The following is a 27,938-nucleotide window of genomic DNA, read 5'->3' as shown; positions in this document are numbered from 1 at the left end:
GAGACAGACATGCAGAGGGATGAATACTGGAAGGAAGCACATCTGAGATGCTGGGAGCCCAGGACAAGGACCAACTACTTCTGTCTCAATGGTACAAGTTAAATATTCACAAAATGTCACCTACAATCAACTAACTTCAGCAGTACCAGAGGCTTGGCCATTTGCCGGTGGTTAACAGACATTACTACCAGCCGGATAATAATACGGGTGGGGAGAAGCACTGAGAAGAGATGTATGCACGTGGAACTTTTCCTGCACCTCTTCCTGCATGCCTGTATTTATAAAGGTCTTTAAGTCAGGAGCCTCCCCTCACCTTCTCCATCCCCCTGCAATGTCCAGAACAGCATCTTTGGATATGAACAGGAGGTGGGCACACAAAATTATAAAGACTATTTGCTCTTGAGGCACAATTTCAAGTGCTTCACATATAAAACCTCATTTAATTTACTGTTATTCACTCCATTCGACAGATGTGGCAACTGAGGCCCAGGGAGACCAAGGGATGCCCAAAGTTACACAGCTACTAAGTGGAGGAATTAGTTTTCAAACTGAAGTCATTTAGTTGTAATCTATGTTCTTTTTTAACCACAAAGCCATACTACAAGTGTTTCTTCAAAGCAAAGCAAAGCAAAACAAAACAAAACAAAATATGCAGCCACTGGACTAAAAACTACAGGACTCAGTGAAACAGGTCTGGACTTTAATATAACCTTGCCTTGTGGGGGAGGGGCAACTTGGGAGGAGGGCAGAAAATCTTCTGAACCCCGATTTCTTGTAGACGGCAAATATGGATGCTTCTATATGCGTAATTTTGTTATATTTGTCCAAATCCAAAATCATTTTCCTTGTGTGTCTAGGTGTTGACTAAATAACGCCCTCTAAAATTACGGACATTTCACTTGCTTGAGTTTATTCTTTGTTTTTCTTCTGAAAATTCTGATGGAGGGACATGTTTTAGGCTCTCCTCCCTTCTAGCATCTAAATTCAATAAACGCCAAGTCATCACACACCAAGGGAGAAAGGTGGATTCTATCTGAAGTAATCTTATGACTGAAGGATCGTTTTTCTGGTCCACAAGGTTCCAGCCCCAACTAGGCCAATACTACTGACCAAGTAATGGCCAGAGGTGTTTCCTCTAAGCAGGAAAATGCTAACCTAGAGGAACAGTGTCTTTTCTCTTTCAAATTGTGGACACTCCAATGTGGTATTAGTTACAAAGATTACCTCTGACAATAATGCAATGAGATCTTGAATGATAGGAGGGATACAACCACATTTTCCATGATCCTTTTCTTGCAATCCTAAAATTTCTGAACTACTAAAACACAGCAGAATATGATGGCTACATGCAGTCTGTGATTACACTTCCAAAATGCTCCTTCTAACGGATGGAATGATGATTTCTTTCCTAACTTTCTCTACTGCCTAGTGGGATCTTAAACAAATATTCTTTCTGAGTTTCACCAAGTCCCTGAGTATATTCTCTGCCTTTTAAAAGACAGAAACAGCTAGATTGAACCCTCCCTCCTCCTCCTGCACAAATGTACACTCTCTGAGAACAAGAGAAACCCCACGTACCATTAACACATTCAAAGACATCACAGCACTTTCCAGGTGTCCCATCTCCACGAGAGACTATGCGGGGAGTGGATCCCACCTCACACACGGGGAAACCACATAAGCCAGAGAGACACTCGCATCTGAAACCAAAGAAAAGGGAAGGAAAACCCCATGAATAAACAACAACATAGAAGTCGGGAGACCACAAACAAAGTGGCTGTGGAAAACTAGTCACCCCTCTCTGTGACACTGTCCTGTTTATCTGGTGTCGCTGGGGAATGGGGAGCGGGTCCTAACATAATTGGCATTCCAAGTAACTAAGGCTCATCTCCTTAGTATACGCCCAGATATTTCATGTTAACCATTTTGACAGAAATATTCCTAAAATGCATTACTTCATTTCTTACTTAACCAGACTGGTATTGAGCATAACAAACATTTTCTTGATGACTCAGGGCCATCTTTACATGCATACATTATCCTGTTACTCCAGACATCAGTGATGCTTGCATGGTCTGACACAGAATGATGCTCCTGCGTTAAATGATTCTATGTTGCTGCTTAGTTTGTGTTGACCTTTAGGTGTTTTTCAGCACATTTTCTGACTCTTCTTTCAACTAACAGGTTATTAGTTTTGGCTTTTTTTTTTTTTTTTTTTTAACCTTTGTGATTGTGTCTAGTAGCATCCTCCTCTGGAGCTACATTAATTAATTTATAATTGTGTATAATAAAAGAAATAGATTCTGATTGAAGACCGAGGAGCTTTATAAATAAAGGGCATAAGCTTTAGCAAATGGAGTTTGTGACAGTTATCTGGAAGCTGAAAGTCTTAATGTTTTGGATCTTCTAAGCTGCATGTGTGCATTTCTCTGAATGCAAACTACCTCTGTTGGCTCTCACCCTTAACTTCAACTCCGCTGCAAAACTTGCCTGACCATAGGAAAATAAGAGGCAGGTAAATATAAGAGGAGAAAAAGATATTGTCAACTGCCTGATGTTGATGTGTTGTAATGAAATAAGAGGCGGGAAATGAGCAGCTCAGGGCAGCAGGGTGTCAGGATGTAACTGGAATACAAGGAAGGAGCAGCTAGACTCTGCCCTGGGACTCCCCTGGCAATGGAAGTGTGGGTCAGAGGGTAGAGAGGATGACTAAGGGAGTTCCCAGGTTGGCAGGAACGAAAGGAAGACATCCTAAAAAGAGACACCCTTGCCGGAAGTATGTGGGTATTTATGTACCAGAGAGGCCAAGATCAGGGGAGGGTAACATCCCCAGCAGGGAAGAACCATTAGCACATTAATTCTGTTTTTTCCCTCTGCTTATGTGACTGTTTTGTTCTCCTATTTTTCTTTGGATCTTTCATAAATTAAAATACGATTGTTGTCCACAAATACTTCCATAATCAGGCCTAGAGGTTTAATGACATTTATAGTTAACTGTGGAACTAAAAAGGAAACGAATTAAGTTAAAATTTGCACCAAACACCATTAAAGCCACTGGAAAGGTGTGAATATCCCCTCTCAGGCTTCTTCCATGGGGGGAGATGGTTATATACGGATTATATTGGAGAAGAGGGTGTTAGGTAATTAAAGTTTTGCTGCAATGGTATTTCTGACTATGGTTTAAAATAAATGTTTGGCTGTTTTGTGTGAGCAAAGCCGGGAGCTCTTGATTCATAATCTCTATTCCTACAGGACAATCACCTTCTACAGCTGAGTAAATATGAACTGAGCTTTTAGTCCCTGGTAAAGTTATCCCACAGTCTCTCATTTTTATGTGCCTAGGCACTGCAGTTTTAAGCAGATGATCATATCCCTGTGACATTACAGTAACAATAGCTCATTTACATTTATTGCACTTGACACTCTGTACAACTTAAACTCTTCAGAGTTTACAGATTAATGGGGGTAGAGTACTGAGAGGCCCCACCCTGATCGCAATATCTGGATGTCATTACAATGAAAGCATCCTACAAGAATAGCTGACTAACCTTTTTCCACATCTTTGGGAATTCCCCTTCCCTCCCACTGACGTGTTCTAGGAAATTACTTTAGGTTAAACACCAGGGAGCGTACGATCAACCAATAAATACCTCCTCTGATGCCTTTCAACCCTTCAGAGACCTTTCCTCAACACTTGCGTGCCAGGCTTTCTGCTGGGCCGACAGAAATCACACCAACCTGAAAACCAAGACTAAGTTTGCCTTTTTTACCGCTTTTTACATTTGATCTATTTCCCAACATTTAAACTTCTCTCTTGTTTTCTCAGAGACCCATACAGGCTGTCTCCAGCATGTTGCAGAAGATCTAAAACTGCACAACTGCCTAGTGACCTACTTAGGAAAGGAAAACCCTTTAGGTTGAATTTTTATTTCTAAACCCAGAATGATTGCACACTAAAGATCCAAGGATTCTGATGCCCTGGTTTTGGCCGGCAGGCTTGCTCCCAGCTCCTTTCCCTTCTCTACCAGCCCCTTGGAAAGCCCTCCCTACTTACTGCCACCTTTTGATTCTTCACAGCTTCCCCGAACCTGAGACTAGCACATGTTCAAGACCATTAGCACCTTAATAAAGAAGGAACTTATGAAGGAATCAGAAAAGGTTAAAATCTGGGCTCTCATCAGCTATCTATTGAGCAAGTATCTATTAGGTTGAGACTTCACGAAACCGCTTTCTGTGTAGATCAAAAATAGTCAAATAGCAATTTCACAGAGTTCAACATAATACAACTCATGTGAGTTATTTTTCGACAGATAGTCTACACACACTCTCAGGTAACAAACGGGGGCCTCATCAGGACCCTTATTTGCCAAGGAAATTTATTATGTCTATACATAATAACTCAAAATCAAATAAGGTTTCCTATCCTGTATTTTCCACTAGAAGAGCCTAGAGTCTTCTGGTAGTGAGTCACTGAATTACGGAACAACTGAAGCACTCAAACAGAATCTTGCCCTCATCACCTTTTCTCTTCATTCTTATTCTTTTTTTGGTCCCTCCTCCCAATCTCCCTCTTACCCTTTATCCCAATGCCTGGATAAAGAGCAAGCAATGGAATGGAATAAACATGTGGATTAGTTGCTGAGGAAACAGACTAATATTATGAGTAAATCGATGTCCACACTTACCCCTCACTTCTAAAACCTTCCCTCCTCCAACTTCCAGGTCCCGACCTGGTCTCCTCTCACCAAAGTCTCCCCTTCTCCCAGTTCGTGCCACGCTCATCCTATGGCTCAGTTCCTGTACTTCTGTAGTCAAAAATCTTCAGTTACTCTTCATTTAACTGATCAACTTCTCAGCCTAGCATTCAACACTCTCAAGTCCACAGATCTTTATTCGAATTCAATCTCGCAGTATTTCTCTTCATTCCCCTGATGCTACAGTCACCTTCTGTTCTCCAAACAAGCCCTCCCTTTGCTGTCTTTCCACTGCTCACCCTACTCTCTCCTGAACATTCCTTATCTAGCCCTCATCTCCAGCTGTCTGTCTAGATACCATCTGTCTTTCCAGGCCAACCTCAGATAATAGCTCCTCTCTGAAACCCCAAATACCATACTTCTCTTAGGACACCTGGAACAGAAGTGCTAAGGGTTTTTAAAGAAAACAAATAAATAAAATAACAGTTTTACTGAGATACAATTCACATACTGTAAAATTCACCCTTTTAAAGTATACAATTCAATGGTCTTTATATTCACAGGGTTGTGCTACCGTCACCGCTACCTGATTTTAGAACATTTTCATCATCTCATAAAGAAACCCTGTACTTCCCATTTCTCCTCTCCCAGCCCCTGGCAACCACGAATCTCTGTTCTTTCTCTATGGACCTACCTATTTTGGTCAGTTCACATAAACAGAATCGTGGGCTAAGGGCTTTTCAATCTCCAACAAGAAGCAACTTGTATTTGCCATTTGCCTGAAAAATCAAGCCTTTAATGTTACCCTCAGTATTAAGATAATCATCAGTCAAGGTACCAAACTAATAAATGTCTGCATAATGTAATCACAGCTGCAGCCAGGTAGGTTGGTGAAGCTTTTTTTCTCACTCCAGTAGGTAATGGATTCAGCTTAGTGGGCATGTGGGTGGCGGAGTACAAAGACGAACAGCACTCAGAAAAATCATCTAAGCCCCTAGAGGGCACTCCCCTCCTTAGGAGGCCCACGCTGGCTGGCTCTGCGGGCTCAAAGGCAGTGCACACTCATGCATTCCCTTCCCGTCGTTTGTTTCCTGGTCTACACAGACAGTCCCAGAGTCCTAACACAGCTTACAAGGTGCTCCCAAGTCTAGGCTCTACTTCTCCTCTAGCTTCCACATTCTACTGGCCCCTCTACATGCTCCTGCACACGTGAGTAACAATGGTAATCTGCCATTCACTGAACCCACCCACTCCCGTCACTCAGTGCCACAGCGCAGCGTCCACTCCCGTCACTCAGCGCCGCAGCGCAGTGTCCACTCCCGTCACTCAGCGCTGCAGCGCAGTGTCCACTCCCGTCACTCAGCGTCCACTCCCGTCACTCAGCCACAGCGCAGCGTCCACTCCCGTCACTCAGCGTCCACTCCCGTCACTCAGCCGCAGCGCAGCGTCCACACCTGTCACTCAGCGTCCACTCCCGTCACTCAGCGCTGCAGCGCAACGTCCACTCCCGTCACTCAGTGCCGCAGCTCAGCGTCCACTCCCATCACTCAGCGCCACAGCGCAGCGTCCACTCCCGTCACTCAGCGTCCACTCCCGTCACTCAGTGCCGCAGCGCAGAGTCCACTCCCGTCACTCGGTGACACAGCTCAGCGCCCACTCTTCCTCAAATCCCTGCCTCTCTTTTGCCCCAGGTGAATTCCACACAGCCTTAAGGCCACCGCCCTACAAGGCTTTCTCTGACCAAAAAAGCAACCAGGATTAGTTTTCTCTCCTCTTGGAGTGGACCTGTTCCTCCTATGAAGTCAAAATCCTACTGTTTCTCCTGTAAATTCCCCTAGTGCAGGGGCATGTCTTATTTATCTTGTAAATGAAAAAATGAATGACATAAAGACATCCAAACAATAATCTAGAATAAACATTTTTTTTCATGGCTAGTAAGTCAGAGGTTAGGCCATGCATTGTTTTTACAGTTTTTATGTTTATAAATTTTAAACTCACGGCTAATTGGTTCAGTGCTTTTCAATATCAGTCTGTGGAGGGAAAGACTATGGAATTTGTTTAGAATGCAGATTCCAGGGTACCACAGTCAAGGACTGTTTCTCAGAGTCTGGGGCAGGGCTCCAGAATCTGCCTGTATAATAAGCTCTCCAGGAGACTCCACTGGAGGGAATCTGGGACCCACTTTCTGAACAACTTGCTCCTAAAGCTGCAGTGTCTCAATCAGCACAGTTTAATTTGCACTTTCCATTGGAAAAAGCTATGTACAACTAGTTTTATCATTTTAATTAGTAGCATATTTTGATTAGTAGCACTTGCTCCTGCCTGAATACAGTTGCCTATGAGTGAGAAACACATAGAGTGAAGAAAACAGTAACTTTATTTACTATCCAATACCATCCATCATCCACCAGAAAATGGATGACTGCTAGCAAGCCGCTTAAACTCTGGGATGCTCAGTTTTCTTGTCCATAATACAAGATGGTTGGACCTTAATGAGCTTTCTCCAAACTATAAAATCCTGTGATTCCATTACTGTCATTCCCATCACTGCCACAGTCTGATCCCGGCTCATCCCCTTCTGCGGCTTCTCCTCGCCTGCACCCCGTCCTTGGAGCACATCACCAATTCGCCCTTCCACACCCACCTCCTCCTTACCAAGCACCTCAACCTTCAGGCCCGGCTCAAGATGGGCCTTGTCTCTGACACTGTTTTGTTTTGTTTTGTTTTGGAGGGGAATGCAGGAAAAGAAACAATATACTCAACAAGTTGAAGAATCAACAGTTTGCTTCACCAGAGTGACTAGAGAAACTGTAAAGGATGCTAAACGATAGGGAGTTAGAAGAAGACACCGTGGGGAGAGGAATCCTCTTTGCCACTCCCACCACCACTCAGCAAAGCAGCAAATTGTCAGACTCCTCATCTTCCCCAAGCAGATCCTTATTCCCTGCCCCTTCCTGGAGGAAAGACAACTCAGTGAGGCCCCTGCAAACATGTCTCCCAACCCTGCATTTATTCCACATCCAAACTGAGTGTTGAGCCCTTTGAAAGGGGAGAATCACTGTCTATAAATCAAAAACAACTCTATGCAGGTGGGAAGGAAGGCTCCCTTTACGCAAGAATAAATGTGGAATTAAAAGGGCAAAGCACGTGTACTGCTAGGATTCCACACAGGGTAACAATGAAACTATCAGCAAAGGAAGTTACAATGACACATAAAACATATTCTTATCCTATAAAAAGTATTTTCAACTTTAATTATATCTGATGAACTATCTTTCTACGGATTAAATTTCTTACCTCTTTCTAGGTATGTATAAGTTTAAAAAAGAAAAGAAGACTGCAAATAAAACATCCAAAAAGAAATGGGTTTCCCACCTGAGGGTCCAACTATCCTGATGGAAAACTGCACTCCTTCCTATGGAAGTTTCTTAGGACCACCATGTTTCTCCTGCCTCATTGTAAGATTTACTGCTAAGTAACAAACCCTCCTTCACCCTTTCTCCTGCTCATTCCTCCCGTGATGCCTTACATTTCCACCACCCAGGGGGTTAGTTAGGCATGTGCCTTAGTTGCAGCAGCAAGCACACGACCCAGCTCTAAGGATCACACGAGCCTCCTTCCAGAAGCCTCCCCGCTCCTCTTTTCACCTGTAAAACCAGAAACCCCATGCTCTTCACCACTTTCCCTTCAGAGACAACAGCAAACTCACTCTGCATTTTTGGTTGCTGTTGTCATGTTTTGCTTTTTTCTGCGGGGAGCAACTGAAGGATATGCTCCAGTATAGGGACAGGATCAATTGAGGGCAAGTAGGTAAGATATTCCTCTTCATTTCTTACTACGCGGTACTGGCAATAATGATAAAGCCCACGGTAAGCCCTTAATGACGTAGTCATTTTAGCTGCCCTCTTCCCAGCTTTCTCAAGGAGCAGATAATTATGGCTGGATCCTCAAGGCTGGCCTGTGGCTCAGGAAACTTATCCTTAGGTGCTAAGCTTGAGAGAAAAGTGGTATAAATTGTAAGAAAATAGAGGCAGCGGGCCCGCATGGTTCCTGGAAGATCTATAAACCATCCTGCAGAGTCAAGCCCCACACTAAGCAGGTGAGGTCAGGAGAAAGCAAGGGCACTTCACATCGGTTACCGCCTCCATGTGACTGCTTAAAGAAGAGAGTTGGGGTAGTTCCCAAGAGACTCCCTCCCGCAAGGGAGCCAGAGGCACAGACACACAGCTGGGAAGCACCCCCAGGGCCCGTGCCCCCATTGAACCGTGAGAGCTGGGATCTGGCAGGCATCCTGAACTACACTCAGTTCAGCCCAACAAGCTGATAACAACCACATCCCAGGACAGGTAGGCTCTCTGCCTTCACCTCCCCAGGCCCGGGGGAAAGACATTGGCGTGTGCTCCCGTGATGGGCAGGATGGCCGCAGAGGGGGGCAGGAGAGGCGCATGGAGACCCAGGCGGGAAAAGCAAGAAGGAGGGGAAACCGGCACGTGGCACTCTGCGGAGGAGGAGGAGTGGGTCTGGTGGGGGCGGGACCTCGTAACAGAGAAGCATCAGGTGTTTCCATTTCAGGCCTGGATTCACCGACCGTATTAGAAATGGATGCTTTGGAATGTGGAATCAGCTTGCTGGTGAACATGCAGCGATCCCGTAACTATCTGCCGAGTGTGTGCGTGTGGTAGGCACTCAGCTGGGTAGGGCTGGGGATACACGGGGTCCTGACCCTCCGTTTAGGAAGTCTGGTTTAGGGAGGTGTCAGATATACATAATCACAAACCAGAACACAATCGGATGGGGACTATTCTGTCTCCTCCCCGGAGCACGTGACGCACAAGCACTAATGACATCAGGACTGAACCTCTTATTTGAAAATCTGGACAAATCCTCCACTGCCTGGGTGGCTAACACTCCTTCAGCTCCTCGGAGCTGCCTGCAGCCTGAGCTGGTGCTGAAAGAGCTGACTCTGAGCACACGTCCACGGGCTCCCTGTGGGCTGTCCATTCCCAGACCTCTCATCCTTGTCATCAGCGCAAAGTGCAAGGTCCTCTGGTCTCCCGTCCTCAAGGGAATGCACATCCCCACAGAGAATCGCTCTGCTTCCCAGGGACTCATCCTCCCACGCCCACTGCTCTGCCTTCCCCACCCCTTCCTCTCTCAGCATCTGAACATCATCACAGAGTACACCACTCAGATCTGTCCTACCTGGCTCGCCTGAAAACACTACTTCCTTACAGTGAGACCATGAATTTCCCCACACTCACCCTTCACCTGGGGTGGAAGGGAGGCTGACGGTCTCCAAGCTGACCACCGTGGGCTAGCCCACGGAAAGCTGTTGCTTTCCTCCCTCATGCAGGCCCTCCCTCTCTGTGACTGTCTCCTGCCCATTTCCTACGAGGGTGGAGGTTCAGAGAATGTATTCTGACATCCGGCAGTCTTAGGTTTGAGTTCTGGCCACTTAGGGGCTGTATGACCTTGGGCATCACATCACCCCTCTAAGCCTCACTTGTACTGCCTGTAGGATGAGGGTGATTGATTAAAGTACCCATATCTCACAGGACTGCTATGTGGATTAAATAAACTGATATGTGAAAAGTACCCAGGATAGTGCCTGGAACACAGAAGCCCTCAACACCTGTTAGCTCTTTTATATATATCATTATAATCTGGAAGCTTCCGGGTCTATGTGGAGGAAGCAGTTTCAACATCCTGACCTCGCTTGATCTTTTGGAATCCAGTGACCCTTGCTGCCCCTCCACTTCAGCCACTTACTTTACTAGCCACAGCAATCTCAAACTTCAAGTCAGATATCCTAGTCGCTGAGCACAACGGTTCATCCTTCCTTCCAGGTCTCTCAGGCCCAAGCTCCCACTGCACCAACCCTTCAACCTCCCGGAGACATCTACTCCCAAATCTCTCCCTTTTCTTCTTAGCGTGGGCCTCATCCTGATGGTACCTCCTTAACAATACAGCCCAAACCCATAGCGTTTTACCTGAGTCACCACCTTCATGATACTTCTAAATTTCCTGCCCCTTTAACCTCCATCCATATCTTGTCTCTCAACACCAACCCCAAGTCAGTTACACCCAGAGATGGCAAACCTGTCTTCATTCAAAGGGAAGTGGGATGTTGCAGACAACTCTAGAGGGTCTGTGCCCTCCGAAGGGGCTTCACTACTCACTCCATGCAGAAATGTACAGTGTTGCTATACCTTTCAACTGCTCGAGAAGCCAGAGTTTTACGTCAAGCATCCCAGGTTTTAAATTCTGATGACTAATTTAAAGGTGGCAAAAAAAAAAAAAAAAAAAAAAAAAAAAAAGGCAAATCAAAGAAAACATGTCTTGGGGTCAAATTCAGCCCAAAGGCTGCCAACTGCAAATACCCAAGTTGTTGATGACTGGTGGAGAGAAAAAAAAAAAAAGGGTACACACTCAGCAGTAGCTATTCCACCTCTTCAACATTGGAGTCCCTCACGTGTCCAAAGACCTCCATTCATCCCTAAGGATCATTCTGCCAACTAGAGGCACAAAGAGCTGATGCTTTGTGTATATGTGTGAGTAGGGGAGTGTGAGTGGGCACAGATGGGAAGTGTCCACCAAACTAGGGGAAGTGGGGATGGAGGGAAAGACATTCCAGGAAGATGAAAGAACCTACTCACATCTACAGGGCAAGAAAGAATATAGTGTTTTAGGTTGGAGCAAATGGTTCAGCCACCAGGAGCATATGCTGTGCTGGGATTTGGGACTGGAGGATACTGTGGGGGAACGTGCAGGAGACGTGGCTAGTGAGATAGGCCAGAGCTGGGTTACAAGGGGCCTTGCATACCATACTAAGAAGTATCTTTAATTGAAAGCAATAAGAAAGTAATAAATATCTTGAACAAGTGATGGAGTCTTGCCAAGGGATGATTATCTAAGAAAAAAAAAACCAACACTGTCATGAATTCCATTTTTCTTGAATCATAAAGATAGGCAGGATTAGTGGTAATATTTTTTTTCTTTTTTTCTTTTTTACTGAAGTGTAGTTGACCTTTTTTTTTTTTAAACATCTTTTTTGGAGTATAATTGCTTTAAAATGTTAAGTTTCTGCCGTATAACAAAGTGAGTCAGCTATACGTATACATGTATCCCCATATCCCCTCCCTCTTGCGTCTCCCTCCCACCCTCCCTATCCCACCCCTCTAGGTGGACACAAAGCACCGAGCTGATCTCCCTGTGCGATGCGGCTGCTTCCCACTAGCTATCTGTTTTACATTTGGTAGTGTGCACATGTCATTGCTACTCTCTCACTTCGTCCCAGCTTACCCCTCCCCCTCCCTATGTCCTCAAGTCCATTCTCTACGTCTGCATCTTTATTCCTGTCCTGCCCCTAGGTTCTTCAGAACCTTTTTTTTTTTTTAGATTCCATATATATGCGTTAGCATACGGTATTTGTTTTTCTCTTTCCGACTTCACTCTGTATGACAGACTCTATGTCCATCCACCTCACTACAAATAACTCAATTTTGTTTCTTTTTATGGCTGAGTAATATTCCATTGGATATATGTGCCACATCTTCTTTACCATTCATCTGTCGGTGGATACTTAGGTTGCTTCCGTGTCCTGCCTATTGTAAATAGAGATGCAATGAACATTTTGGTACATGACTCTTTCTGAATTATGGTTTTCTCAGGGTATATGCCCAGTAGTGGGATTGCTGGGTTGTATGGTAGTTCTACTTTTAGTTTTTTAAGGAAACTCCATACTGTTCTCCATAGTGGCTGTATCAATTTACATTCCCACCAACAGTGCAAGAGGGTTCCCTTTTCTACTGGTAATGTTTTAAGTTGCAAGACACATTAAAAGTTTAAAAATCAATGACCACAACAGCCTAGAATGCCCTTTCCTCTTTCTCCATCTGGTGAACTCTGACTCATTCTTAAAGACTGAGCTCAAAAGTCAAATCCAACAGTTTTCAAAATAGGATCTCTTTGCTCTGTGAGCTTACTGTTTTTTGCACACTTCTATTTCTAAAGCATGTAGCCCTCCAAATTGCATTGTTTTCTACATGTTTGCCTTTCCTTTATTTATTTATTTATTTTAACATCTTTATTGGAGTATAACTGCTTTACAGTATTTGCTTTTCTCTTTCTGACTTACTTCACTCTATAGGGCAGACTCTAGGTCCATCCACCTCACTACAAATAACACAATTTCATTTCTTTTTATGGCTGAGTAATATTCCATTGTATATATATGCCACATCTTCTTTCTCCAAAGATATACAGATTGCCAACAAACACATGAAAGAATGCTCAACATCACTAATCATTAGAGAAATGCAAATCAAAACTACAATGAGGTATCACCTCACATGGTCAGAATGGCCATCATCAAAAAATCTACAAACAATAAATGCTGGAGAGGGTGTGGAGAAAAGGGAACCCTCTTGCACCGTTGCTGGGAATGTAAATTGATACAGCCACTATGGAGAACAGTATGGAGGTTCCTTAAAAAACTAAAAATAGGACTACCATACGACCCACCAATCCCACTACTGGGCATATACCCTGAGAAAACCATAATTCAAAAAGAGTCATGTACCACAATGTTCACCGCAGCACTATTTACAATAGCCAGGACATGAAAGCAACCTAAGTGTCCATCGACAGATGAATGGATAAAGAAGATGTGGCATGTATATGCCTTTCCTTTAGATGGTAAGCTCCTTGACATCAGTCTACATCTTATTCCTACAAGGTTAGCATAACATCCAGCACATGATAAACACTCGAGTATTTGTTCTCCACACAGACTAAAAACACTTATGGGATTCTGATGCTAGGACTTGCCACAGCTTAGCTATCTATAAATTTAACCAAAAGCATATACTGTGGTAGGCAATGATGAGACTGAGACTTACAAGGTGCATCCTTGTCCTCAAAAAAGTACACAATCTAATGTCTTAGGAAGTGTCATAAGAGTCTTCAAGAATCCATGATCTAGTTATGGAGATCAGAGTACTCCATCATCTTATCATAAGAGTCATGACATAAAAAGGCAAAATCAGGAAAGGTTCATTTAAAATGCACTTGTCTGCGTGAAACATTCACAACAGACTAACTGAGCATAAAGTCCAAGAGAAACCAGCTGTCTCCACCTTCAGGGTTGCAGTCAAGCAGTTAAACATCTGCTGGGCAAATATAACCCTGAACCCTCTGCACTCTGTGTCTACACAGTGGTGAGTCTTATCACTTACATCCCATGTAAAGGTGCAGATGAAGAGTAAAATATAGTCCACCACATTTGGGGTTGCTTCTGGCATTTCCAGCAGAGGTAGGATTTTAATATGTTAGATTTGCTTATTAGTTATGTAAATAGCTTCACAAAACATTTTTGCAGAACTGTCTGGAGCTGTTCTCCCGTTCAGCTGTGTCATGATGATGAGGATTTCAAATGAGGGTGGGTGGGGAAAGCCCTCTGAGGTTCAATATTATCCAGGCTGTGCATTCCACTTTCCAACTTAATTGAAAGTCTTATGGAATCCAGCTGACCGACAGTCAGAAGGCCATGTCTTTATCATCTGGTGATGGCCGGGCTCACTCAGATCAAACTGAAAGCCTCTGAGTGAGAGCCCTGAGCTTTGTTTCAGGACTGAAACAAATATAAACTAAGACTAGACACTGGTCAAATGCATGGTGAAACGCAAAAGACATAAGGCACTAGTATAGGAAGTGCAGGGCTTACACATCTGAAGTGAATTATTGACAAATTAAAGTCTCTACTAGGGAGATAGTTCATCTCCAGTGGGCAAGGGCTTTACTTCTAGGAAAGCATATTTTCTTCATTCTGGGGATAAGTCCAATAATAACATGGAATTCCTACAATTATTTTGTTTTAAAAACATCAGAGTTTAATATAGACTCTGGCTTTTTTCGTCATGAGTTGACTTGCTCTTTTGGGCCAAAAATTACTGTGACAGAGGGCAACAGAATAGATGTTCTTTTCTTAGTTGAGAAAGAAGGACTTCAAATATATTTCCAAATTTTTCTGCATGTGTTTAGAAACAGAGAGAATGCTACCATGATAGCATGTCAAGAGTCAGGAATGTTTTAAATCTGTGCTATGCTAATCCATATTTTACATATTGGATAACTTAAATTTATTTATTCCCCAAAAGCAGCTGGATAAATTATTCAAATTAAAGGGAACAACCAAAAAAGTGAACTGAATTAGAGATATTTGTCTACTAAAAGATTAAGCTTACCAATAAAACCCCAGAACTGTTATTAAGTGCCGTCTTCTTCAAGACAAGGTCTTGGGAACAGATGGACATGATAATTCATTACAAGATTCTTAATTTGATAAAGTCCTTTTGAAAATGAATATTCAGGGATAATTTCCACCGGTTAGTTTCCATAAGCATGATACATGCAACTTAATTACATAGCACACTGTTAAGAGCACAGGGATCTACAATAACTGTTATTTGATGATCTAAAGAACTTAACACCATCTCAAAGAACTAAGGGGGGGCTCCCTGAGCTTTGAAAGGGAACCTGCCTTTTCTGAGCCACATGCAGGAAGTTTCTGGCTTTGACATCCGTGTCTGGTTGGGCTGATGTGCCCTGTGATGACAGTCTTGTCCTCCGTGTTCCTGACCCTTGTGTAACCCTCCCGTCCACCCTCTAGCCCCTCAACACCCTCCTAAAGGCGTCAACCAGCAGAATGATAGGCTGAGGCTCTGGAGTCAAGACTTGACCTGGGAGCTCTGGAAAGCTGAATCACCCAAGTGTAGGTGTAGCAGCAAAGTCTTGACAGTGTCCCTCCAAAACTATGACTCAAAAGTGGAGAGATGTTAATGGAGCAGAGGGATACAATGGGACTTCTCTGTAAAATCATACCTGTAGACTCCAAGCTTTGAAACTACAGGCAAATATGGAGGGATATGAAAAATGATCATGAGTGATTGTGTGTGTGTGTGTGTGTCTGTGTGTGTCTGTGTTCCCTTCTTATTACCTTCCAAAGGTCTGTGACTTTTCTGAGACTGGCGGAGGTGATATTTGTAAGGTACTGAGTTCCTTCAAGCCTTGTTCCTATCTTATTCATTACCACCAAGCCCAGTGTTCTCTGTCTTCCATGAGGTTCTCAATGAGTCTTGGCCATTTAACTGAGCATTTCCAAATCTGCACCTTGTTTTCACTCACTGTAGCTTTGTGGTTAGATTAATTTTGATGTAACTCAAGCCCTTCTGAAAGGAAAAGACAACCTGCCAAAGATTCCATTCTGCTGGCTTCAGCGGGGATGAGTCAATTTCAGGCTATAAATTCTGAAACCCCGGAAAGCTTCTTTTCTAAATATCTACATCCAGTCACAAGAAACATCGTGCAGCAATCTGCTAAGACTCTATTATTGTAATACAATACAGTACCAACAAGACAAATTTTCTTGAGAGCACAGAGAAATCAGGATGGAGGAATGGGAACTAAGCATCCTAGATTTTCAACCTGAAGCAGAGTATGACTATCTAGATGTTGTGGTAAAGGAAAAAAAAATTCATGACCTTCGTTCTGGTCATGGGCTGTATATCTGATGTATCTTTCTGATACAATAGGGTTAGGCATCCTTCCTTTTTTCTTGTTTCCTTTCCTGGAATTACAGCGTTTGTAGCTGTTATAATATGACACAGTATGAGTGAGAAATTGTCTTCTAAGGTCAATGTCTTACAAGACGGAAATAAAACTGAGGCTCAAACAAAGAAAAGGGAACTTAACTCAGTAGACCATTTTTTATTTTAAGAGACATAGAAAGAAATGGTGTAATCATAAAGTTAGGAACAGAGAATCTAATCCTCTTCCACAAATATAATGTTCTCTGTGTGTATATACAAGTTAGTGTGAAATAAAGAAAAATGCAATAAAAATATGGAGAGGCTGCATAAAGAGGAGTGACAGGGAAGAGAGACAAAGACAGACTTTACCTTAAGGGAAGTGGGGTAGCAATAGCTGGGGAAAGACAGGTACAAATACTGGTGTAGGAGCCAGCCAGCAGCCATGCACAGGCTGACAGGAGTTCATGGTGGTGAGTGTGCAGGGGTACGAGGATGCCACACCCAGCACGCCCCCAACAATGTACCCAGAAAGGCAGGCGGACAGGCAGAGATATCCACATTCTATGAGAAAGCAGTTTAACACAGTAAGCCCTTATCTTATGGATTCAGCCTTTGGCCACACAGTCTCTGCTCCTGCTATATAAGGGGCTATCTATTTACAGATATTAAAAAAAAAAACAACTAACTAGCAATATTCAACTAGCCATTAACCAATAGGCAATTTATTTTGTTGGATTACCACTCAGTTTTCACAATTCAACCAGTTCTGAGCATCCTGGTTTAAATTATTAGTCTAAGAAAAAATTATTATTATTATTTCATTTTGCCTTTCCTATTTTTTTAAAAGAAAATGGAAAAAAAGAAAAAGTAACTGTAATTCTTTTATGACTTTCTTTGGACTTTATCCCCTTCCTATCATGATGAAAACCATATATCTCTCCCATTATCTTCTGAGTTCTGGGATTTTCTAAAATTTTCCTTCTCATTTCTTTCTCAGGAGTCTCCTATCACCAGCAGATTGGGTTTTTTTTTTTTTTCCCCCTCTCTAAAGGGTTTGGGAAAAGTCAAAAAATTTAAATTTAAGTAGAAGTTACTTTTGAGATCATCAAATCCCTCCTCCCCTCCTTCTCTCTCAGGTAAGAAAACAGACCCAGATGATGTGAGGCTTGTCCAGATTCATGCAGAAGTGGACCTGGATTCTAGAACTCAGCATCCAGGCACAGGTTCTTTCTGCATAGCACCAGGTGACGTGTGAAGGAGTATTCTTTAGCTGCTGAACAGTCTACTCACACGTACACATTTGCCCACACACTACACTGTAAAAGAAGGTGTATGACATGGAATGTTAGGTCCCCTGAGTGGTGGGGCCGGAGAGGGGCTTTGGGGAGTGAGCTCAGGACCACAGCAGTACGGTGCTAGCTGGTGATTTGTGCTCACAAAGCCTAGCTCTGCCACTCAGCGGGCAGGACCCTTCCTGAAACGGGAGAGCCATACAACCTGCCTCCTGTGGGTGGGGCAGCGCTGGGATTCAGGTTCAGCTACATTTTCACTGGAACTGTACTCAGAATCTAATGTGCTCAAGACATTCTATTAAACGTTTTAGAGAAAACCAAAGTCACATATTAGTCAACATTTTAGCCTACAGATAATCTAAAATTTTAAATTACTTTGGACTAAGAAGAAAAAGTTAAAAATGCTTCCAAATCTTGATTTAAAAATAAAAGAGGATTTTCAGTATAGTCTCAGAAAGCAAGAAATATAAATGTTCTGGATATAGGTTCTGGAAGAGAATCAGACCCTTTATTCAGAGAGAGGCTGCAGCCAGGAGGGAGCTTGGGAACCTGGCTTGATACACTGCACACAACCCAGGAGAAACCCTAGTTTAAGTTTTTCAACATTATAAACACTGACAATTTATTTCCACCTCAAAATAACTGGATTGGATTTTTCTAAATAACTATTAAGGAATGGATATTTAGAGACAGAAATTGACAACAGAATGTTTCAGAACAAAAAGTTGGGGACAAATCTCATCAAAGTAAATTTAGAATGGGTGACTGTCAATAACATACTATATTCATTCATCTTCTTAATAAAAACATAAGAATAGTTACATAACAGAGCAAAAGGCATAAGGATATTGAAACACTCACTTGACTTACAGTAAAAGGGAATACAGTAAAGGTATTACTTTTTAGATTTTTAACTAGTTAATTTCTCCCCTGTGAACCTGTATCTAAAAAGCCTGGTGAAAAATTACAGAGGCAAGGGGAAAACTCCGTAAAATGCAGCACATACATCGGGGATAGCAAAGGGTGAGGAGTGCAGAGAAAAAACAAAACATGATCTGGGAGCTTTCTTCTTAATAAATAGTCTAAGCTGGCCGGCAAAGGAGGACATGGGATGCACAGAGGTACAGCCCAGGCTGGATCTACCCTCCAGCCACACCGGGTGGGTCTATTTCTCTCAGACAACTATCCATTCCAGAATCAACCATTACCAAGGGAATTACTATGTACATCTTTGAAAGTTTTTGTTTGTTTGTTTGTTTTAAAAATTGACCTGGTTTTATCAGGCAGATCTTATGGCGTCCAAAAATGGCATTCCCTGTTGTGTGATGAGAGAAAACCAAGATTAACTAGATAGTCACAACATTCCATAAGGAGAGGAGTTCAAAATAATGATTGGCTAAATGATGCTTAAAGTCGAGGTGGTGCTCAGAGGCTCCTAAATCATTTATCTACTCCCAGGTGAACTGCTGACTGGCAAGTGAAGGGAGAAGCAGAAACAGAGCAGCTGAGAGAAAGGAGGGCCCTGAGTCCCAGGGCCAGAAGGACATTGGTCTTTGGAAAAAGGTCGCAGAGCTGCAACACTCCACCGACTTTCGACCATTAGAAAATGAAACCTAAGGAGGCCCCTATTTTGATGACATGTATGTTATGGTGGATTAAAAATGGTCACAGGGCTTCCCTGGTGGCGCAGTGGTTGAGAGTCCGCCTGCCGATGCAGGGGACACGGGTTCGTGCCCTGGTCCGGGAGGATCCCACATGCCGCGGAGCGGCTGGGCCCGTGAGCCATGGCCGCTGAGCCTGCACGTCCGGAGCCTGTGCTCTGCAACGGGAGAGGCCACAACAGTGAGAGGCCCGTGTACCGCAAAAAAAAAAAAAAAAAAAAAAGGTCACAAATTCTTTGCAGCTTCTCCCATCAAGAGGTGGAATCCACTGCCCCACTCTTTGAACGAAGGCTCTCCCTGTGAGTTGCTTACACTATCAGAATGCAGTGGAGGTCATGCTGTGTGACTTCCAAGTTCTTGGTCTCTTTTAAGGCTTTGCTACTTCCTCCCTTGCTTCTGCCATCACATAAAGGAGCCAGGATGAAGGACCACACAGGGGGTGACAGGCTTTTCCAGCCAGACATGTGAGAATGATGCCACCATAGACCATCTAGCCCCAGATGACCCACCAGCTGGCTACAGAAGAACCTCCCAGTTAAAACACTGAGGCATGAGAAATAATAAATCTTCATTGTTTTAAGCAACTACTTTTGGGGGTGCCTTGTTACACAGCAATGTGTAACTGAAACATGGGTATATTGTATTAATATGTACTATGCTGATATAAACAAACATGATAGTGAGATATAAAATCATATTCTTTGATATATTTCCTGAACTTAAAAACAACAACAAAACATTGTATACATAAAAAAAAAAAAAAAAACTGCACTGGAGAGTATAGGGCTTTGAATCAAAGAACCTGGCTGAAGATTTGGACCTGCTCTGTCCCTTGTACCAAAAAAACATTTGTGATCTTGCACAAGTCACTTAATCTCTCAACCTCTGTTTTCATTTCCATAAATTTCTCATGGAGTCAGAAAGATGACAAAATGAGGGCAGCAAAAGTAAAAAATGCTTTGGAAACAGCAAGGTACACGACAAGTTTAAGCTGTCACTGTTACTGCCACCTAGATGTTACTTAAAGACTTTCCTGTTTTTCCTTCCCTGCAAAGACATCATTTGATCAAAGCATTTGACATAACTTTCTCTTTGTAAGTTTCCTTTTGCATGGAGGCACTGGCATGCACACATGCACACAGGGTCTTGCAAAGACCATGAGGTGTCATGAGCCCCGTGGACAGTCCCATTTTTCCTTTTTGTCATCACGCAGGGTTCAGGCCCAGTTTAAGGCCCAGAGCCACTAAGTCTCATTCCTTTTCACTATCTCCTGAAAGTTATGATGAGCTGCCATAGACCTCACAACATATTCTAGCACCAACAGAAGAGAAGAGGATGAAAAGAATTAGCAGAGTGCTTGGACACCGAAACCAAGTTGAGGGAAGGCAGATTTAAAAATGATAATTATATCACCAAGAATTATATCTAAACAGGATGAAGTTCAGGAGAAAAGACAGCAAAAGAGGGGACAATGAAGGATGGGCCATTAAGAAAAAGCAGAGACTCAGCAAGGGGAGAAGGACTAACGTATCCTTAGAAAGGGCAGAGGTGGGAGGGAGAACCAGTACTTGTCAGGCATGGAAGTGGAAAGAGGTATCCATGCACCATAAGGACATCTGGAGGGGAGTATCTATCACTTGGAAGAGCTCAGCTCATGTTCCATGAATGAATGAATAACTGAATGAATAAATGAACTGAGAACAGGCAACTCAAAAGAAAATTCACAAAGTGAGCAAGTACTTACACCCAAACAGGGCAGTCAGGGGCCTTAACGGGTGACAGTCTCACTGGGAATGGCAATTCCATTTGGATGGTAATGAAGGAGGGAGGGATTTATTCTTTAAGATGAGGGCAGAATGTCCACAGATTCCTTTTCTAGTCTATGCAAGTATAATAAGTCCTACAAAAAAGGGGCTGTGACTTCCACCTAAGGAAAGCCTCTACTGCTAAAGTTTCCAATATCTTATCTTACTCTGTCCTGACTGTAAAGGGCTTTTCCCCCTGAATTCGCCACACAATCAGTTTTGATCTCAAATGGCTCTAATTTCTTAACAGTGCTCTTTATAAATATGCTGGTAAAGGTCAAGTCATCATAACAGGGCTTTGCATATTCTAAAATGCTCTTCTTTATACCTAATCATGGTCTCAAAAGAGAAAACTGACGTGGATCACACACAAGGATAAAGTGAGGTAGTTTTCTTTTCTTAAAATACTACCAGTGTTACAACATATTAGGCTCTCTTCTTTTTATTTCCACTTTCACGTGATTGTTTGGGTTTTTATTCTCTTATCAAAGTATGACCTGTCTGTCATCCTCCTTAATAAGTGGGAACCCATTTAATATGCTCAACTAGGTTAAGTCACAGTCTGAGTGTATTCTGCATTACTGATTCATTCATAATTAATGCATACACAGAGGAAAAGAAAGAAGACACAATTCCTGACCTGTAGAAATGTCCTTTAGCTGGTGAGACAAGACTTTACCTGTGTTAACAGTTACATAACAATGCAAGGAAGTATATGATTAATTGGCAACATGGACAGGATATGTTGCGAGTACCTAAGGAGTGAGACAGGTGTCGGCTGAAGAACAAAGACCTTGTGGATAAAGTAGAATTTAACTGAGAGTCCTGCAGGATGAACAATACTATTAGAAAAGGTAGAATGGAGAGATAAAGGCATCTCATGCTTTGTGAGGTGAGCCCAGTGCTTGGAGTGGAGGATTTCTGCAATATTGAGAATTGGCCATAAAGAAGGGGGTTGGGGGAAAACTGCAAGGGTTTTAGAGTGAGACAAGGAGTAGTATTACCACCTAATGGCAGGAAGATAATTTTTCTCTTCCTCAACATATAAGTCATCATGGCCAGTAGTGGGCCTGTTCATTCATTCATTCATCCATTCACTCATTCATAAATGTAGGTTACCATTTTATATCAAGTCCTGTTCTATGTACCGGAGGCTATAAAATACTCCCTTCCCTGAGAAGCACACAGAGTAGGAGAGACGGACCAAAAACATCAGTGATTTCCATGTATTATGAAAAGGGCTGTGATATAGAGATACATGGGAATTAGATTACAAGGGAACAGAGGAGAGACACCTAAGTCATCTTCAGGGGCTGAAGACTGAAAAACCCTTCAAAGAGAAGGAAATGTAGTCCTGAAAGAGGAGAAGTTCGTAGAAGGGGAAGGCAAGCAGGGAAGAGCCCACTGCAAACGCAAAGGCCCAGAGCCCGAGACAGCTTGGGGGATGGGGGGAATCCAGCTCAGGTGGGAACACAGGATGCATGTGGAGAAGGGGCAGCAGGGGAAGAAGGGTCACTGACTTTAAAATCCAGGAAACCAAAGAGCTGTGAGAACTTATCCCTCCCTGCAAATAATTTACCCTGGGATTTTTGGATGGCTTCCTTCTCCATGCTTCCAATTCCTTCATTAGAGCCCTTTAACTGAACATCCTTTGGTTCTGAATGCCAAAGTCAAAATTAGGTCAATACGTAATAATCACCCTAAGGTTTATGTTTACCAGACTCACGGAAGCTTGGGGATAAGAACGGAAGGCTTCTACTTGAACCTCCTTTCCAAGGTAACATTTCTTCTAAGCATTCCTGGAAGGTGGCCATCCAGACGGAAAGAAGTCTCTCCGGCCCCAGGGAGCTCAGTTTATCTCAGGAAGCAGCCCAGTGTATGACTGTACATCATTAGTTGTAAGAAATTTTTTTTCCTTAAATTGAAATTAAGTATGTCTTCCTGTTGCTTCTATCCATTTCGACCCCTTAGAGTGAAAAAAATAGCCTACTGTGCCTCCTACATACAAATGGTGCTACATTACATTTATAACAGTGAATTGAGAAATGTCCCTTTTGCTCTCTAAAGGTCTTGTTAATTGACAACTGGCTTAGTTTTGATTAATTAGGTGGTCTAATATCGCGTGCCACCTTCCTTTTCATGAAGACCTTGAAGGGACATCTGTCACTGTTAGTAATACTCCATTTTCCTCCTTTACTGATTAGTAATACCTTATGTTTGCACAATACTTCAACCCTTTCCAAACATCTTCACATAAATTATCACAACGTAGTGTCGTAAGAAAGTGCTACGCCACTGTATTTTACCTTCACAAAAATCTCTGCACCTGTTTTATGATGCACTATAAAGGATAGGGCAAGTCCTGTAAAATATGTCTGAGAGAATCCTACGGTTTCTGACACAACAATGGCTAGTAAATGTCCAAAAATTAACATGTTTTAAGAGAAGGAAGAAGAAAAAAGTAGTTATCAGAACAAACTCTGGATGTCTACTTCAATCATGGACAAATGACTGATACTTTCCTTAACTACAGACCATACACATTCCTACCTCAGCAAACCATTTGTTTAATCACAATTACTCATGCAACAAACACAGATGCTAAGTGCCTGGCACAGGGTCTGAGGGAGAGAGAGCTTAGTTATGGGGTTAAGGAAGGTACTATGTTAACTCTGGATATTAAGTGCAAAGTAAAAGTTGAAAGAAATGAGGTGGCTTAGTCAAAATCATGACTTAGTGACCTGGGAAAGATGGAGGAGAGGACCTGGTAGGAAAGAGGGGAGGGTACTCAGCAGGGGAAATAGAACGTAAACCCTGTGATTCCAAGCACGGTCTTTCCCAAAGCAAAGCACAAAGTCCCAGCTCTACGGTGGTGCTATGAAGACTGTCAAGGATGGGGCCTGGGGACCCTTGCGTTCTGGAGTAAGTCTGGCCCTGCAGGGTTAAGGGGATGTCCTGCTACTAAGATTAAACTGACGGCAGCTTTTTCCCCATCAAGCCAAAGAGAGATGTGCTTGTTCCTCCAGAAAGCATTATAGGAATTTAAACTCCTTGTTGCCTCAGCAAGTTATAGGTCTGGGTAGATGTGTGATTGCAAACGTCAAGGATCCCTGGGGAGCAATTCTATGATGCATGCAGTGTTTCACCCCATTGGACACAATGGTTAAACACCTGTAAGATTCACTGCACAGGATCAAATGACATGCCTACTATGGATCGATACCTTGCTGCCTCCCCGGCTCCAGACTGAGGGACACACATGCCCGTTTAGTTTGCAGCCTGCAAAAGTGCACAGGCACCCCAACCTGAGGAACCTCTAAGGATCAGGGACTTAACCTGAGGACAGTTGACTTTGGCCCCAGGAACGATACATGGAAACTACCAAGTCATAGTAACCGTTCAGTGATTTCTCCATAGAAACAGGAGGATACTAGGGTTCTCTGACCCTTGGAGAAAACAAACGGCATGCCTGAAACTGTGCCTTTAGTGATGCTAACACACAGGACAGAGGAGAAAGCGTAAAAAACGAATGACGGACCGACCTTGTGGGCAGGGTGCAGCAACCATCCGCTGTGAGTCTGACTTGAGTTTCGTAGCTGTCCAGGGGGCACACGGCCTGCTGAACGGAGGGACACTCCACAGTGCTGCAGTCCACGCTGAAAACTGGGGGGCAAACAGAGGCACCATTCACCGTTACGTTTCCTTGCATTTTGAGTCCCCAATGAAACACTGGCTCTTCAAATTTTTGTAGTTTCCTTGCTTCCTGGAAACCCTGTCTTAGCACTGGCATTTTCATTTCCATCAACGTTAGAGAACTGTAATATGACCCAAATCTTCTATTCAAGAAAAGAAGGGAACAAGACACTGAAGAGTTAAGACGAAGACACAGAGAAAGACAGAGAGTTAAACCAGTGGTGGTTCTGTGGATGGTGACGATCAGCCCGAGGCATTTCTGATGAAACAGTTCAAGAGATGAACAAGGGCTTGCTTGGCTTGAGCATTTACCAAGCAGTTAAACAAAATCTGACCCATGGTTAGAAACTTTGGAAGAGGAAATCTCTGCAGTCCAGACCTATTCACAGACCACATTAGAAATGCAGCCACAAGAACAAAGATGTTAGAAATACCATGGATCCAGAAACAGCTGGGACATGACTACAAAACAAATGTGGCAAAGAAGTTGAGTAAACAGTCAAAGATGACTTAGCACATGCTATAAAGCTAACGGACGGATGGTGGGGAGCTGGCAAGGAGGAAGACTGGGGCTGAGTATTTCATTATTAAATATCTGGCATTTTGATGCATATATTTATCTAAAAATAACTTTCTGTTTTACGTATGATGATTGTTTTTAAATGTAATACTTTAAAGTGACAGATATATCTGCAAATGAGGACGATGACCTCCCTCTGGGGGAATGAAGCAGGCAACCACAGTACCATAAATTTTGACACCCTACTGCCCCCATCAAGCATACTTTGAAGGAAGAAAAAAGAAGAAGAAAAGAGAAAAAGACAGGGTCCCTCTCTGAAGGCACTCCGGTACCAGTGGATTATCTGGTTCTCTGACTGGAGGGCAGAAGCCAGGCCGCTGTGAGCCCAGAGTAGCAGGTTTGCAGCATCCCACTGTCAAGTGGCCAGGGTGGGGCGGGGGGCGGGGGAAGGCTGGCTGCTGCTGCCCTCTGATGCAAAGCAGCGAGGCTGCTGGGACCAAGCCCGTGCATACCTGGTTTGCACTCATAGAGGTCACAGCACTCTCCCGGCTTCCCTGAGGCTTTGGACACAAGTATGTTCAGGTATCCTGGCTGGCAGACTTTCCGCAGGCAGCCCGCGGGGTCGCACACGCAGCGGCTGGGGAGGGGACAGCACTCCCCGGGGGGGGCGTAACCCTCGATCAGAACGGAGTCTTCAGGACAACGCGGAGAGAACTGGACTTCACAGCGGGCCTTGGAGCAATCTGGCTTCTCTTCTAAATGGGAGAGAAAGAGTTTAGCACAGGCCCAGGGGCAGCATGGGGCACTTTCCCCATAAGTGCAGGCAGCCCTGATGATAGACTAACTAACAAAGAGTACAGGAGGGACAGAAATCTGGTGAGAACCCTCAAACACAGCTAAGCCGCCCATGGAAATCTTTCCCGTGACCTGCTCATGACACCAGAGCGAGAGGTGGAAGCTGCCTTCTCCATCGGCCCGTCCCCTCCCTTGTGTTGAACAATCCATGTCCAGCACATGGACCAGGTGAAGAAAGGCAGAGGGAAGATGCCTATGTGACGTGGAGACTCTGAAAACAGGACTCAGTCACTGACCAGTGGAAAGATCTTTAAGTTTAAGAGGAGTTTTAAGGGCCGTTCTTTGAAAACAGTGTACATTTAAACACCAAAACAGGCCCACAAATACCTAATGGCTGCTTTGGGGACTGAAGACAAGATGCATGACAATCACCACGGAGGAACTCGACCTCCAAGCTCTGAAATTTGAGGAGATGAACAATTAAGATGATATGAAAGCTTTAGCAAGATGGATATTGAGCCAAATTCCCGTGTAATTTCCTGAAATGGCATCTGGTGTGTTTCTATCCCTCGCAGAAATCCATCAAATGTACTTCATTCTCCTCTCTACAGTATTATGTCACCAACCTATTGCTGCACTTCCATTTTACAGATAAGAAAAATAAATCAAGCAAAGCCCTAGCTTCTGGAGCCCCAGTCCACAGCTCAGTTTCTTGGTTTAAGCTTTTAAGAAACTTATAGCCACATTAGGCCCTTGTCAATTGCATTATTATGAACTTTCATCAAATCTTTAACCGTGGTCATTTTTAAGTCTTTTGTCATATACAGACAGTTCTGGGTGTACTCTGATGCTTTTGCAAAAATGTTTCTATAAAAGGGTTTCATCTTCAAGGAATTCATGGAAAAGACTCTGACAAGTACAGGTTTCTGGTAACTGACTATACTGCTGAACCGAATGAAGAAGCATTTTCAGAACTCTAAAGGAAAACTGATGAATTCATAAAAGTGCTAACAAAAGATCAAGATGAAAAAAAAATTAATTACATGGGACTGAGTGAACTGATGAGGATGATTATAATTTTTGTGACTTTCTGTTTGAATTAAAAAAAAATCCCACAAGGACTCAGAGGCAAAAAATATACAAATCGATTTTCACTGCAAAGTAAAGGAGCTGTTACAGTGGAGGTTACTCAACTGAATGTCAATATCATACATAGTATGAGTGTGTTTCGTGCTTGGTAATTGCAATCATTGTTGCTTTTGTTGTGGTCATCCACTTATAATGCTTGGCGTCAGTTTACTTATCTCTTGTAAAAATAAAATACAGTGTGTATGTGTGAAAAAAAAAAGAAAAATGTTCTGGAGATGGATGGTGGTGATGGTTGCACAAACAATGTGAATGTACTTAATGCCACTGAACTGTGGCATTAATATGCCTTCACTTAAATATAGTGAAGATGATAAGTTTTACATTATGCATATTTTATCACTATTTTTTTTTTTTTTTTTTTTGGTGGTACGCGGGCCTCTCACTGTTGCGGCCTCTTCCGTTGTGGAGCACAGGCTCCGGACGCGCAGGCTCAGCGGCCATGGCTTACGGGCCCAGCCGCTCCACGGCATGTGGGATCTTCCCGGATCGGGGCACGAACCCGTGTCCCCTGCATCGGCAGGCAGACTCTCAACCACTGTGTCACCAGGGAAGCCCTATCACTATTTTTAAAAATAAAGAATAATACCTTTTTAAACTCAAAAAAAAAAAAAAAAAAAAAAGAAAAGTCTTAAATAAACCAAAAGCACATCATCATGGCCTCATGACCTTGAGTGGAAAGAGTTTGGAAAATGTTGGGTGAAAATAATGCCATGTAGTATTGGGGTACGTTCATAAGCTCTG

At 43.2% G+C, this 27,938-nt stretch overlaps 1 protein-coding gene across 3 annotated transcripts in view; it reads right to left on the bottom strand.

Moving 5' to 3' along the window:
- The window catches only part of CRIM1 (cysteine rich transmembrane BMP regulator 1), a 209,741-nt gene that overhangs the window by 88,452 nt on the left and 93,351 nt on the right, over positions 1–27,938 (bottom strand). For 2 of the 3 annotated variants that reach the window (XM_082641894.1, XM_082641895.1), the window contains exons 3-5: positions 25,766–26,008; positions 24,583–24,703; positions 1,579–1,700 (exon numbers count right to left, since the gene is read on the bottom strand). In XM_082641894.1, the coding sequence (XP_082498020.1) occupies positions 1,579–1,700; positions 24,583–24,703; positions 25,766–26,008 (486 nt within the window). The remainder of the gene's footprint in view (positions 1–1,578; positions 1,701–24,582; positions 24,704–25,765; positions 26,009–27,938) is intronic. The other variant, XM_082641896.1, reaches the window with a different exon arrangement.

The sequence above is a fragment of the Mesoplodon mirus genome (assembly GCF_964341445.2).
Source record: "Mesoplodon mirus genome assembly, chromosome: 14".
NCBI classification, from domain to species: Eukaryota; Metazoa; Chordata; class Mammalia; order Artiodactyla; family Ziphiidae; genus Mesoplodon; species Mesoplodon mirus.
The sequence above is the reverse complement of the archived record's forward strand: the minus strand, read 5'-3'. Positions and strand labels throughout refer to the sequence as shown.